Source organism: Typopeltis vanoorti, chromosome 13 (assembly GCF_054136105.1).
Source record: "Typopeltis vanoorti isolate ZY-2024b chromosome 13, IOZ_Tvanoo_1.0, whole genome shotgun sequence".
Taxonomy (NCBI): domain Eukaryota; kingdom Metazoa; phylum Arthropoda; class Arachnida; order Uropygi; family Thelyphonidae; genus Typopeltis; species Typopeltis vanoorti.
Window position 1 is genome coordinate 99,400,135 of NC_143561.1, and position 16,007 is coordinate 99,416,141.

A 16,007-nucleotide genomic window follows, 5' to 3' on the forward strand; every position below is an offset into this window, starting at 1 on the left:
ATGAGGTATAATATTAATAATAATATTAGCTTCTTTCAAACACCATTTATACATTGCTGTCACCTCACTCCCTACTGCATCTGCATTCTTTGTATGATGCTAATTATTATATTTTTACAAGAGTCTTTGAGGGGTTTCTCACCCTCTAGTAGCACATTAGCCTAAGCAAAAAGTACTTCTTAAATATGTTTTGAAGGCAACAATAATATCCTGGTCTGTGGGTGGTAGGAGTGAGATGGTATTTGGTTAATGTGTTAATGGGATGACTGTCATAAGTATGAGTCATTGTAAGTTGCATATATCGTAAATTGAGGACTGATTATACAGTAGTATAACTACACCCTCAGTTCTTTCTGTCAATGTCCCCTTTATCATATCATCTGTATTCTGGGTTCCCGAACTTTGGATCTTTACCATCCATTATCCAGATCTCAAATCTTATCTACTTCTAAGAGATGTACAGTATGCACCATGCCCTCCATAAGCAGATCAGGTAGGCTGCCATTTAACACTATTAAAATGGCAGTCTACCTCATCTGCTCAGGTTTAAAAGCCTTTTTTAAATGTTTCTTAAGGGATGTAATAGCAGCATAACTTTCATATCACAGTGGCGTAGCTAGGAGGGGGCGGTCCATCCCAGGCGGCACTTTTCACGTGAGACACAATTTGTTTTTCGATGATTCTTCTATTTATATTAACTTAGTAATTTTATTACTTAATTAATAATTAGTTTTCAACAACTATACTTACAACTAACATAAATAGTGTTTTAATTTCTTTCTCTACGTCGTTTTGACTTTTTGTAATATTTTTGGTGTGTATTGAGAGAGGTGGAAAACGGTCTGCCCCGGGTAGCAAAAGCTCTAGCTGCCGCTGTCATATCATGAGCAAAATTTATTTAAAATTAGAGCATGGATGTATTATCAATTGGCATCTTAAAATTATTATTATGGACAGCTCCAAGGAGTCTTTAAGACTTATCGATGGAGGTCCTAAACTCATGTCAAGAACTATCCAACATTTGTGCAGTATCTATCATATGCCAAAATCTGTTGTGGGTGCCATAACTGTGAATGAGTTCAAAGCAAACATAACAGATTTTGGCACTCTATACCATTCATTCACTGCTCTCCAAGCAAAAAAAACCGAGTTCTAACACACCCTTGCTAGCTATACTGTTACTCAGTTTCATGGATGGCTACTAGTTCTCCTGCCACCAGACCTGTTTTGAAAAATTTTCTCTGAATTAATCATGTAAAAACCTCTCAGTAATTTGTATGTCTCAATCATATCACCTATCAACCAGTTTCTATAACCCACAAATCTTCAACCTGTTCTTGTACGGTTCATTCCATGGACCTGCTACCATCTCGGTCGCTTGTCTCTGGATCCTCTCCTCCACCTCCTCATCACCAAGATACCCTGGTGCCCAGATCTGCATGCAGTAGTCAAGATGATGGGGTCTTATCAAGATTCGATGAAGAGGAACAATAACCTGCTTGTCTCTACTCATCAAAAAGTATTATTCGGTAACCAAGTGATCTGATGAGCTGCTTTGGCCACTTTTGCTATGTCCCCCCCCCCCTCCCACACACACTCAACTTTAATTCCCTATTCACTAATACTCCCAAGTCTCTGGCTCCATCAATTTCCTGGAGTACAGTTCCACCAATGTGGTATACAGCTGGTAATCTTTTCACCCCAAAATGCATAACCTTATACTTTGCTACATTCAGCTGACTTCCATTCTCCTTTGCCCAGTCTGCCAATCTATCCAAATCATTCTGCAAAATTTTGATATAATTTGTATTAATTATTGCTCCAACTTTGCATCATAGGCAAATAACTGAACATTTCCTCTCAGGTCCTTTCCTACATTGTTAATGCACAAATTAAATCAGTAGAGGTCCAAGAACAGAACCCTGTGGAATGTCACTAGACTGATTCAGTTATCTCCCTGCCATCGGCATTCATTAAAATCATTCTGCCATATACGTTCTTTCTTTTACTTGCCGTCTTTCTTTTGCATTCTATTTTTCTTACTTGAGCTCCAAAATATAATTCACTTTAGTTATGCACAACTGATGGTCTCTCTTAAGCATCACACAGCAGATATTGTGGTTTCATAACAGAAGTATATTCTATAATAAGAATCCATTTGATCTTTACTGGTAACAACATGCATTCTACCATATATGGTGCATGTGAATGTGCTATATATTGTATACATTGTATATGTAAATAGATTTATAAATTTGGCCCAGTTATCACTGCATGCTTTCACTTTTACTAGCAGTGTGCTGTTAACAGACATTCTGTGCTAGTTTATGTCTATAGTGGAGGATTCCACAGCACACAGGTAATAGCTTGCTAACAGAATTCACATCCACAGAATGGCTCTTTGTCTTTGGGAAAACATAGGAAATTAGCTCTTGAGCCAATATAACAACTGTTCACTGGCTGCAGGAGCTCAACACGTTGGGTCTTTACCATCCAATAGGACATCCTGAACAACCTAGGACATTGATTATACTATTCTGATCTTGGCAAAATGCTAATATCAATCAACCTATAATATAGTATATTTGCTTCTTGTAGACCTTATCAACAGACAATTCCATTTCTTCCCCTTATAGCCAGGATTTGTATATCCAGAAATATTTATTCACTTTCTTAAATATGGCAGTGGTTTATTCAATGCTTGTCCACTTCACTGCCTCACATCTGTGTTTACCACTCCTTATTTCTGAATACATGCTTAAATTCCCAATGAATGCAGTTATTAGCATAGGTGTGGAATTCTGCCAATATTGCATTATTGTTGCACTTTTATTTCCAGCTATATATATATAAGATCTCTCATTGGAAGAATGCTTTTAATTTATATCACTGGATGGCATTTATGTGAAATAAAAAGAAATGAAGTTTTTGTACATACATAGTTATTTGGAAATAATTTTTATGCATGTTTTAATGATATATACACATTGAATTATTATTTTGGTTGCAGCATTTTCTTTTCCCATTTATTAGGATGAGAGTTCAATACATGGAACGCCAGCTGGCCAGTCTTACAGGGCTGGTACAAAAAGCACTAGCATCTACATCTACATCCACCACTTCAGAACGTCCACCTCCTCCAGCCCGCCATCAGGCACCACAGCACATTCCTACTAGAGATTTGGAGCTTAATCTTACTAAGGACAGGACAGGTAGCTGATTCCAGTTTCATTCTTTTGAAAGCTGATATTTTTAAATGCTCCCTTATGTGGATGCTTTGTGCAAGACTTGGAGTAAACAATCATAGAGTTATTGTAATATATAATGTTACAATGATTTTCATTGTAATCAGTAAATTCAATACTCCAAAAACATGTTTTGTCTTTGGCATTTTGATCATCTGGAGTCTTCTAAACTAACTTGACATGTATTAGAAAAGTTTACTTTTGAGAGCTATCTGCAAACAAAAAAACTTGATCAAAATAGAGTTATTTCAATAGAGAAAGAGAATTACACAGAGTATAAAATTAAATTCAAATAAGATATACAAGATATCTACAAAATGAATCAATAAAAGCAGAATTTACTGATTGTATATAATTCCTGGTCACTGTAGAATGTGTGTGTGGGAGGGAGAGTTCTTGTGTTTTGGAAAAACATAGGTCTGGATCTGAAATTTATTATTCTTTCCTATGTATGTATCCAGTTCCTACTTTAAATGCAAATCATAAAGTAAAAATATAAGTTTCAAGACCTAGCATTTGGTTGCTTATATCCTCCAGAACAATCTCAGTAATGTTCACTGACAGTGAACATTACTGAACACCTGCTTATATCTGGGATTTTTCTTCAGGGAACTATCATTGCTGGCAGTCTTTAATTGCAGCCTTCGCTACTATTAAAATACCTGTATGAATGAAATGCACATAGCATATTCATATTCATAACAGTGTAACAAATCTAATGCAATACAGATCTGATGGCACTGTTTTCCAAATGTATGCTGCTAATATATTTGCTAATGCTGTGATTTGTTTGCAAACTTATCCACACTTTCTCATACATATTATATTTCATAGTTCCATAGCTCCATTAACACTGAGAATTGGACCCATGTTCACATGACATTTCTGACTGGGAATGCTATTAAGAATAAGTACCAGATTATTGATATGTTCATCTTACCACTATAAGAATAGAACTGTATGAATTGGTTTGTTTAGGATAATTGACAAGACATAAAGTGAAAAGATTTGCCAGTTGCTTTGTGTGTTTTGCAAGTTTCTTGGAGCAAAAATCTCTGTCGCTTCTCTTAAACTAGTTCACTCAACTCAGTTAAAGAATAGAATTTTCTATTTTTATTTTTCTGTACTTTTATAAAGAAAGAAACGAGATTTCAGCTGACCTTAAGGATGGTAATTTGGTGAAAATAGATCTTCTGCAAGCCATATTTTAATGTAATTTTCATGTCAGCTTATTCTCTTTCTTGGATGCATCCATGAGTAAGTAGATTTGGCATGAATCACATACCTTTGAAGTAGACATTGAGTTGAAATATAATGGGAGAAGTTGTCTAAGACATTATCAGATGAGGCAACTTTGATTCCTGTTGGAGATGGTAGGATTTCTTCTTCTTGTTGTCCAAAGCAGTAACAAGAGCAGAAGCCTAGTCCATGAACACAATGACAAACATAATATACTTATTCTTCATGGCTTAGCTACCTGCTCAACAGTTATAAAAATACCATCAGTTTTGTTTGTTGAATAAATAAACAAGTGTGCAGGGAGCTATCTAAAGTATCTTGTAGTTTCCCTTTTTTTACTTTAATATATTACTAGATTTAAATAACCCAAAGTAGACCATGTGAACAAAGTAGTTTAGACGTAGTGATATAGATACGAAGAGAGATTGAAGGAATGCAACTTACAGAATAGAAGAAGAGGGGATGTGATTGAGATACGTATGTTGGTGAGGTGTTGTTACCAGATTAATTAATGTGGAGAAGATATTTCATAGAGTAGAGGGAGGCAAGGGTAAAACCAGAGGACATCCATGGAAGCTGTATAAGGAGGATGTGAGCAGGGGAGTGAGAAGTAGGTTCTTTGCATGGAGGGTGATTGGTGAGTGGAATGCATTGCGGCAAGTGCAGAAACTGTGAATGGGTTCAAGGCATGGCTCAACAATCTTTTGGCATGAGAGAGTAGATATCTTCCGATGAGCCCTTTGACTCCATGGAGGTCGGATATCAGTAGTAATAATATTGCACAAAGCATTCACATATAAGCAATGCCTCCTTCAAATATTGTCTCTCACTCTTTCTCTTCCCATTTCTCTTTGAATTTTTAAGTACAATCATTTCAAAGGTGAATTACTATTTCTTATGATTTTCCAGCTAATTATCATTCAAAAAATGAATTTATCTTAAAGGATAATAAATATCCATTATTGTTTTGTAGCCTAGTAATAAAACTTGAAACTTAATAATTTTGAAAATGACAGCGGGCATACAGGAATACAGTTCTTAATGTTGATATTGCACTACTTAAAAGCCAACCAACACTATCCTTGAACTTGTTATTTCTTGGTGATGCTTTTGATTAGAGTTTTACTGGCTTAGCTCTTTCAGACTGTTGGTTCTCTACAAATACAAGCAGAAACCCCATATCACAAAACCCTCCTCTCAGTACATGGAATCTCATGTATGAAAGTTGTATTTCTTGTTGCTGGATTTTAATAGTTTTTGATGCCAGATGGGCACTTAGGCTTCCTTTTTTCTGCTTATGTTTTTGATATTGACTGAGAATTCACTTATGAAAAATATAGCTACCAGATGTGAGATTTCACAGTACTGGAAAGAGGACTTGTGTCTATGAAGTTTTCTGCCTGTCTGATAAGAATTAATAGTGTGAAAGACCTGTCAGGCCAGTAAAGCCTTCACCAATAATAATAAAAGATAATAAAATGTAAATATGTGGTCCTGGTAGTGTCTGTCTTTTAAGTTGTGCATAAAGGCAAAGGTTGTATTCTCATAAGTTGTCAGTCACTTTTGAAACTTGAGTTTCAAAAGCAAACATTGTTTTGCTATAAAACCATAATAGGTATACAGGGTGATCAAAATTAAAGTATCTCTGTTTAAGGCATTATGGAGCATGCCACCCAGTGATCCAAATGCTGCAAAACTTTGCAGGAATACATTGTGCTTCATGTGGAAGCAATATTTGAGTTTAAAAAAAAATAGTTTCAAAATTCATCATCAGGGGCTCTGTATGATGTACCAAGTGTAGATGTAGTAATGTTTCTGTGTGTGTGTGTGTGTAAGAAGGAGAAATGTGATACCAGCATAAAAACACATTTTTATTCACTTCCATTATGCATTCACAGGCTGTATTGTTCCATGTGCTGCCCTTCCAAGCATGCCACAAACTGCATAGGATGCAGTTTGTGGCATACTGGGAAGGTACATTCATGTGTCTTGATCCAGCACGTGCACTGCAGGAACTGATGGTGTTATTCATGACCTTCTCCACAACGGCAGTAGCAACTTTATTCACTTGTTATGAACTGATTGGTTTGCGACTTCTATCAGTTCTAACTCCCAGTGATCCCATTTCTTCAGAATGACCCATCATTTGTTGCAGAGCATGGATTTCACTGACATTTGTTTCAGGTGACGAAATTCATGTAGTGTAGCAACAGCATTACAGTTGTTTGACACTCCATAAGGCCTTAAACAGGGATACTTTCATTTTGATCGACTTGTATATTATCCTTTCTTTTAATAGATTTTGATGCCAAATTAAGTTTCCATAAGTAATGGAAATCAAATTTCATTTCATTTCCATTACTTAGGGAAATTTAAAAATGTTTTTTTTTTTTAATTAAAAATTATTTAATTTGCATTAAATCTACATTATTTGATGCAAATTAAATTTACTTATGGAAATTTAAAGGTATATGCTGCTTGTTGACTAGCTGATATATTTCCCCCACACAAATATTAGTATTATTTTTAGATATCTACAGAGTCACTTGACTCTGAAGAAAGTTCTTAGTACTTTATAGTTCATTTGCATCATCTTCTCTTCAGCCAGAAAGCCCTTGGTTTTAATCTCATTTTGGATCTGATGAACTTTAATGAGAGCTTTTCAACTGAAGATGAGTTGACTGCTCTCATGTATTGGCAGGGTTTTTTCATCCTACAAGCCAGCTGGAGAATACCTGCAATTAGTGGACATACTTTAAACTTACATGTTGCTGTAATATTTATTTTAATGAAATAAAAGAAATGCAGTTTATTAGAAAACTGTAAAAGCTTATTAAACATTTAACATCAAAATGTTTCTGTAGCATCATCAGAATGAACACTATCACAAGCAAGCATTTAAGTGTTTATCTTTTGAATAACTAATGTTTTTTATGTAGTTAAATCAAAAACTTTTTTTTTCATTTTAGAAATGAGAGGTCACTTTGTGTTTTCAAAAGTATTATCTAACTGCCCTGATTTTAATGTTAAACATTAAACTGTCTGGAGATAATAAGTCTGGAGATAATAAGTGTTTATCTTTTGAATAACTAATGTTTTTTATGTAGTTAAATCAAAAACTTTTTTTTTTCATTTTAGAAATGAGAGGTCACTTTGTGTTTTCAAAAGTATTATCTAACTGCCCTGATTTTAATGTTAAACATTAAACTCAGGGCAGTTAGATAATACTTTTGAAAACACAAAGTGACCTCTCATTTCTAAAATGAAAAAAAAAAAGTTTTTGATTTAACTACATAAAAAACATTAGTTATTCAAAAGATAAACACTTAAACTCCATGGGTTCTTAGAATAATAATAATATAGAATTTTTTGCTCATGGGGAGTGAGACAGAGAGAGAAATCAGAGATGCACTTTGTATTTTTTACATCTGTAGATAGTTATCCAAAAGATAAACACTTATTATCTCCAGACGTACAAAAAAAAAAAAAAAAACCAGAGTGCATTCCTGGTTTCTCTCTCTTCGCACAAAAAAAAAATTCTATATTATTATTATTATTATCCTAAGACCCTGTGGAGTCACACACTCATCTAGAGGTCCCTTTTTGTCATACACACAGCTCATCGTACCATGCCTTAAACACATTCAAATTCTCTGCAGACACCATGCTCTCAGGCATTACATTCCAATCGTTAACAACTCTCCATGCAAAAAAATCTGGTTCTTGCTCCCTTTCCCACACCCTTCTTATACAGCTTCCAGGGATGACTTCTTGTTCTCCCCTAATTTCCCACCATTTTATGAAAAACCTCTTCAATGGTAATCCTATAACAATCCCTTACCAATTTGTACATCTCTATCATATCATCCCTCTTCTTTCTATCCACTAGACCACATATGGGCAACCCCTGGCCCTCTACTACTTTTGATTAAATTCACAAATTTTATGGAAGTTGTAGTAGCCAGTATTAACTTTATTAAGTCACGTGCACTTAATCATCGCCAATTTAAGGAGTATTTGGCAGACCCATTTTCGGATTACGAAGATGTGTCTTATTACTGTGAAGTGAGGTGGTTGAGTAAAGGTAAAATGTTAAAACGATTTTATGATCTGAGACAAGATATTGCAGATTTTATGGACATAAAAGGAAATGAAACACAATTAACCAAATAAAAGATGATGAGTGGGTGTGTGATTTAGCATTCCTTGTAGATGTCACCTGATACCTAAACAAACTGAATCTTAAATTGCAGAAACAAGGACAATTGGTTCATGAACTACTGCATGGACATGTCAAAGCTTTTTGTAATAAACTAAGATTGTTGAAAAGTCAGATAAGAGCTAAAAATTGTTATAATTTTCCTACTCTAGCAACTCATAAAAATATCCCTTATAATTGTTATGGAGATGAACTGAAGGCACTAATAGAGGAATTTGATACAAGGTTTGCCGACTTCAAAAACAAAGACTCCACATTCGCTATATTTGCTCGTCCGATGGATGCTGATGTAAATAATGCGCCAGAAAACTTACAGATGGAACTTATTGAGATTCAGGTGGATTTAGTGCTAAAATCATAATTTAACAACATTGCTTTGACAGATTTTTATAAATTTGATTTGGTGGAAGAAAAATATACAAATTTACGCACCTTTTCAAGAAAAATCATTTGTCTTTTCGGCAGCACATATATGTGTGAACAGTTTTTTCGAGGATGAAATACAATAAATCAAAAATTTGGACAAGAATAACGGACGAAAATCTCGAAAATTCTATGCGATTATCCTTAAGTAATATTAACGTCAATATTGATAGTCTCGTAGTTGAAGTACAAGGCCAATCTTCACATTAAATTGTTATGTCATTCATTATATTATAAAATTTATGTAGAGCTTTATACCAAAGCATTATATTATGAATAAATGAAATATGAAGTAGCAAATTGTTTTAATTCATTTAATAATTTTATTTTATTTAATAATTTGGTCCAGCCCTTGACTCAGAGACAGAATGATAATTTGGCCCCCGAACTAGGAAAAGTTGCCCATGCCTGCACTAGACTCTGCAAATTGCATTGTCTCAACCTTTCTTCATATTCAACATTCCAGAAATCAGAAACTGTTTTGGTCAATTACCTTCGCCAACATCTCTTCATTCTTTTGAAAACTGGGTGACCAAATCTGTGCACAGTAGTTCATATATGGCCTAATCAGAGCCTTATATTGTACAGTGGAACCAGAATCTCCTTACTTCTACAAGTCAGTGCCCTCCACATCATTGCCAGAATTCATTGTGTTGTCCTCTAACTTTTATCTCCTTATCCACAATCACCCTAATAGCATTTATTTCCTCCACCTCCAACAATATATCTCAACCAAGAGAAAATTCTGCATCCCATCTTTGTTTTCTAAATTTTAAAGCCTTACATTTCATGACATTGAACTGGTATCCCTGCTCTTGTGCTCATTCACTTAGTCTATTCAGGTCTTTGTAAGGCCACAACATTTGCTCTACTTCTCATAGTTTGTCCCAGTTTTGCATCATATGCAAACAATTTATATCCCCATTCAAATCTTCCCCAATATCATTCACACCAAGTGAAAATTGATCACAATGGTCATAAAACAGACCCTAGAGGCATACCACTAGTGACTTTCCTCTTGCTGTATATTGCTTCCCCATACACAACATGTTGATACCTATCAGACAGCCAGTCTACAATCCAGTGCAGTAGTTTAATATCCAATCCCATCCACTCTAGTTTGACTATCAACTTATCATGCAGTAATCTATCAAACGTTTTTGCAAAGTCAAATTATACTACTGTGTATCCATTTCCCATATATAATACTGCTTTCACCTTATTGTAATAAGTATATTAATAAAAAAATGATAGCAAATCCATGCTGTCCATCAAAGGTAATTCCATTGTTGTTAACTCACTTCTGGATCCTAGTTCTCACCAGCTTCTCCAACAGCTTAACCACACACCTGACACACAGATAGGCCTATAGTTTGATGCTTGAGTTTGATCACCTCCTTTATGAAGTGGCACAATCTTGCCCTCCTTCCACTCTTTAGGAATTTGACCAAGTGCAAGACTCGTATTAAAAAAATATGTCCAGGCAGATGTTAACTCCCTGGCACATTCCTTCAGAATACATGGTGATATATTATCAAGTCCCACAGCCTTATTAACATCAACTTTGCTCAATTCCCCATACACATCTTGCTCACTTACAGTCAGTCTCTCCTCCCCATCATCAGCTGCTCTCAATCTCTCCATTATGTCACATTCACAAGGATGAAAGACCTTTATGAATTGCCCATTAAATATCTCAACTATTTCATCTACAATACCATTTTCTCCAGTCAATGCCATCCTATAATATAACCAACAGTAATAAATTTTAATGAATTAAAGGTACAAATATTTCGTACTGAAAGTACGTTATATATGTGTTAAGTTATTAATTTTAATTATGCTACAGGTACCTTTAAAAATATTCTACAATAATAATAATTATTATTATTTTTGCTAGCTACATATTAAAAGAACTCCCTAGGACTTTTGCTTTATTAGCCTACTGCTTCTCATACTGAACTTTTGCTCCCCTTACCAACCGAGTCACCCTCCTTGGCTGTTCTTTGTATTCCTTATGGAATTGATTATTACCACTCCTCTTATGTTACCTCTGTAATGCCTTTTTTCTCTGTATCGCATGCTTAATCTCCTCATTCATCCATTTCACACGTATCTTATTTAACCTTCTCACCTTTTGGAAAACATTTAGACATTGCTTCTACTAGATAGTTCTTGAATATCACCTAAGCAGCAGTGATCTCCTTTCCACCCAACTCCTCATTCCATGCTACAGCTGCAAACTGTCTCCTGAGCTTCTTATAATCACCAGCTTTGTAGTTCCACATATACTCTTTTCTCACATGGTTGTTAACCACCCAAGTAATCACTTCATTGTCACCCTCACCAACTGGAGGGAGATTTGACAATTCATTTATAATAACATCCTATGATGACATGATCAAATCAAAGATCCTCAATCCTCTTGTGCCCTCTGTTACATGCTGCCTGAGGTAGTTGTCCCTGAAGAACTCAAGAAACTTATTTTCTTTACTTCTGGTTGCTATCTTGTCATCCCAGTCTATATTACATTAATTAAAATCACCCATAACGTTCACCCTTTTTCTCTATCTGCTTGGCTGATTTGTTTATACATTTCCTGGTCACTACCCTGCACATTATCAGGTCTATATCAACATCCAATGAAGTATTTCATTCCATTTACCTCTTTTTCACACCATACTACCTCAAAACCACTACCGATACCCCTTCCCCTTGTGTATGTGTGTGTGTATATATATATATATATATATATATATATACACACACACATACATACAGAACTCCTTGCTTATGTGGTCAAACTGGTCAGTCTGCTTAATTTAGACACATACTGACTGACTTATCAAATGATAGAAATGCACCTCGTCATCATTTTGCTTTTCTCCATAGTAAAAATTAAATTCCATTCATATGCATTGATTTCCCATTACCTAATTTTAATTAAATTAACATGAAATTTTGATGAAATTAACATGAACTGGCAAACATTCAAGAATAGCATCAATGAAGCCGCCAAAAATACACTCCCACAATTGAAAAGGAATAAATCTTGGATGAATGAAAAAATACTGACATTGATGGAACAAAGAAAAATGTTAAAGAACAAACCTGAATATAAAAGCATGAATAAAGAAATAAATAAAAAAAAAGAATGCAGAAAAGCCAAAGAGGAATGGATTAAATATAAATGTATAGATATAGAAAACCTTGATAAAAAAACAGACGCAGAGAAATACATGAAAAGATCAGAGAAATGACAAGCAGGACAAATGCAGCAAACCATGCAAGTGTCATTAGAGACTCAAGAGACCATATTCTAATGGATAAAAAAGAAATCACGGAAAGATGGATTGAATACACAAGGAAATTATATGAACAACAAAGAAATGATATTCCTGAACAGACTGATTTAGAAGGACCATCCATTATACTCTGTGAAGTTGAAAATGCCATCAGAAAACTAAAACCACATAAAGCTGCAGGAATAGATAACATCTTGGCAGAATGGTTGAGGGGTCTCGATGAAGGAGGACTGAGAATTCTAACAAAATTATGCAATAAAATATACGAGACTGGATTTCTACCCAAAGATATTAATCACTCAATTTTTGTTCCAATTCCCAAAAAAACAAAAGCTACAAAATGTGAAGAGTTCAGGACAATCAGCCTCATCAGTCAAGTATCAAAAGTCCTCCTATATGTTATTCTTGAAAGAAATAAAAGAAAAATAAACATAGAAATAAATGATACACAAAGTGGCTTCAAGGAAAATGTAGGTACAAGAGAAGATATTTTCAATGTCAGAATCATCATAGAAAGATATCTAGAAAAATAAAAAGATGTGTACCTCTGCTTCATAGATTACAAAAAGGCATTCGACAATGTCCAACATGAACAATTAATTGAAATCCTTTCAAAAATAGGCATGGATGGAAAAGACATTAGGCTATTAACTAATCTTTACTGGAACAGACTGTATCTTTGAGAATAAATAGAGAGACCTCAGAAGAATTCCCAGTTCAGAAAGGTGTGAGATAAGGCTGTGTCTTTTCTCCGATTCTCTTTAACCTGTACATACACAGAAGAAATATTTAATAAAATTGTTACCCTCAAAGGAATCACTATAGGGGGCAGAAATAATAATAACCTAAGATATGCAGATGACACGGTTCTTCTAGCTGAAAACAAACATGACCTCAAAACTCTTATAGATGAAACCCTCAAGTATAGCGATCAGTATGGCCTCAGTTTTAACTTTAAAAAGACAAAAATCACGATAATTTCAAGAGAAAAGAAAATACCAAAAATATGCATCATTATAAAAGGAAATAAATTAGCAAAAATACATATACCTCAGACACTTGATCACAGAGAATGGCAGGACAGAAGATGAAATTAGAAAAAGGATTGAAATTGCAAGGTCAACTTTCAACAGGATGAAAAATCTACTAACATCTAGAGAATTAAATCTGAAAACAAGACTAAGAATCTCCAAATGCTATATATGGTCTACATTATTATATGGAATAGAGACATGGACACTCTCCAATCTGAGTGTGAAAAAACTGGAGGCCTTTGAAACGTGGATGCTGCGAAGAATTATGAGAATATTATGGAAAGACAAAACGACAAATGAAGAGGTACTAGAGACGGCAGGCGTAAACAGGAGCCTGATGAAAGAAATTAAAGAGAAATGTCAGATATTTTGGACATATTCTGAGACATAACTGCCTACAAAGGACACTTCTCAAAGGAACTGTTGAGAGAAAAAGAGGAAGACAAAGACTGGAGTGGATGAAAAATATAGAAGACTGGACCTATCTCTCTTATGAGGAATGCAGCAGAGAGGCGCAGAATAGGACATGGTGGAAACACATGGTAGTCAATCTCCTGGAGGAAGAAGACACCTGACAGGACAGGAATCTTTGTAATATCAATGTAAAACCCTACATATATGATAAGTTCTTATAACCAACTTAAAAGTGTAATTATATTTGTCCTCCTTTTCCTTTCTACTGGGCTCCTTTATCTTCAAATTCTACCTTCTTTCATATCCTGGAGTGCAGTTCTTCCAGCATAATAATTGCATTCTATTTCCTCTGGCCAAATTGCAAAAACTTGACACTTGATCACATTGAACCAAATTGATATTCCCGACATCTATCCACAGCACCAATTCAAATCCTCCTGAAGTGACCGTCAGTATTCTTTGTTACTCTTCTAATTTGCATTATCTAGAAACAAACAAATATAACTCTTCAAACCTTAAACTCGAACTATATTGTCATATAAATTAAAAAGCAGCGATTTACCAGACTACTATCTGTCATTGCATTTGTTACCTTCTTCTTTGAGATGCTGCTTCCTCATAAATCAAATCGTCTTCTATCCCTATATTTCTGAGTAATCAACCATGCATTCCCACTTTTGTTTCAATACAAGTTTTTCATTTGGTGTTCTCTCAAAACATATTTGTATCCATATAATATAATATAATAAAGTATAATCATCAATATGTGGGTGGCCAGTGGAGTGCCACTGAGCTCTTTATTTTTTCCGTAATGATCGAAATTATTTCTATTTAATAATAGAAAATATCACTAAAATATTATATTTAATGATATGGAAAATGATTTGAGGGAGGCTATCCAATTGTTCACTGATGCAAAGCTGGGAGAGCAGTATTAATGAAAGCAATGCAGAGATTCTGTAGGATGATTTAATTCAATTGATAGTGTGGACAGTATCACATTAAAGGTTATCATTTTAATGTGATTAAGTGTAGAAGCTCAGAGGACATGTTGCAGACAAGTAGAGATAAGGGGATTATTATCTCTCCTTATAAGCCCTTGATACGGTCATTTTGACTGCTGTGTCATGTTTGGTTGCTTGGATTTCTTGGGGATGGTGGTAAAAAGCATCCAGATCCGAGTGACCAAGATAGTGAGAGGCATGTAGAATGCTTCCTATGAGGATAGATTGAATTTGTTGAAGTTGCATTGTTTTGATGACAGGCCGAAAACAGGTGACATGATAAACACATAATTTAATTTAAATGTTTAAATTAAATTATTTAAAAAAAAATTAAAACTTAAATGTTTAAGTTACTAAAGAGGTTTTACTAATGCAGAAGAAATTTTTCAGTACATGGCAAATAGTAAGAGAAAATTTGTCCAGTAGTGACTGGAGGTTGTGGTAGAGTGTGGTCGGTAAGGGTGTGAGCAGTAGAGAGTGGTAAATGAGTGGAACATTTGCAAGAAGTGGTTGTGAATGCTTTGACAGTGAATAAATTTAAAGAGAGGTATGATATGCATGTGTGAATAACGGTTGTGTGCCTCTCTGGATGAGTCTTTGTACTCTATGGAAATATCCATGTAATAATTAAGTTATGCCCTTTCTTCTATTTATTATATTATATATATATACAGGGTGTTCGGGATAAATTTGACAGTTTCGTAAGGAAAAAGAAAATCTTCTTTGTATCTATTAAATTTAATGAATTGACAAAAAAACATTACAGGCAGAGTTAATTACAATACTATCAACAAGATTTACTCAAAATAACCACCATTAGCATCGATCACAGCTTCAATTCTGCTTCGGAACCTCGAACAAGCTGATGCTACAGTCTCCCTGGGAAGGGCCGCAAAAACTGTTTTAATTTTATCCATTAACTGGGCTTTTGTATTACTGGAAGTGCGATTGGTGTCTTTTTCAACTGCGCCCCATACAAAATAATCCATGGGGTTAAGGTCTGGGGAGTTTGGAGGCCAAACATTTGGACTGGTGAAGTCGTAGAAATTTTCAGACAACCATTTTTGACTTTTCCCAGAGGTGTGGCAAGGGGCCGAATCCTGCTGCCATACATACGGCCTACC

General features: G+C 34.8%; 1 protein-coding gene across 24 annotated transcripts in view; it reads left to right on the forward strand.

The window, feature by feature from the left end:
• LOC150100409 (coiled-coil domain-containing protein AGAP005037-like) overlaps positions 1–16,007 on the forward strand; it is a 1,356,304-nt gene that overhangs the window by 938,984 nt on the left and 401,313 nt on the right. For all 24 annotated transcript variants that reach the window (XR_016549297.1, XR_016549300.1, XR_016549298.1 and 21 more), the window contains one exon: positions 3,034–3,212. Coding sequence is in view for 19 of the 24 variants with exons in the window: in XM_090403260.1 (XP_090259386.1) it covers positions 3,034–3,212 (179 nt within the window). In the remaining 5 variants the exon portion in view is untranslated. The remainder of the gene's footprint in view (positions 1–3,033; positions 3,213–16,007) is intronic.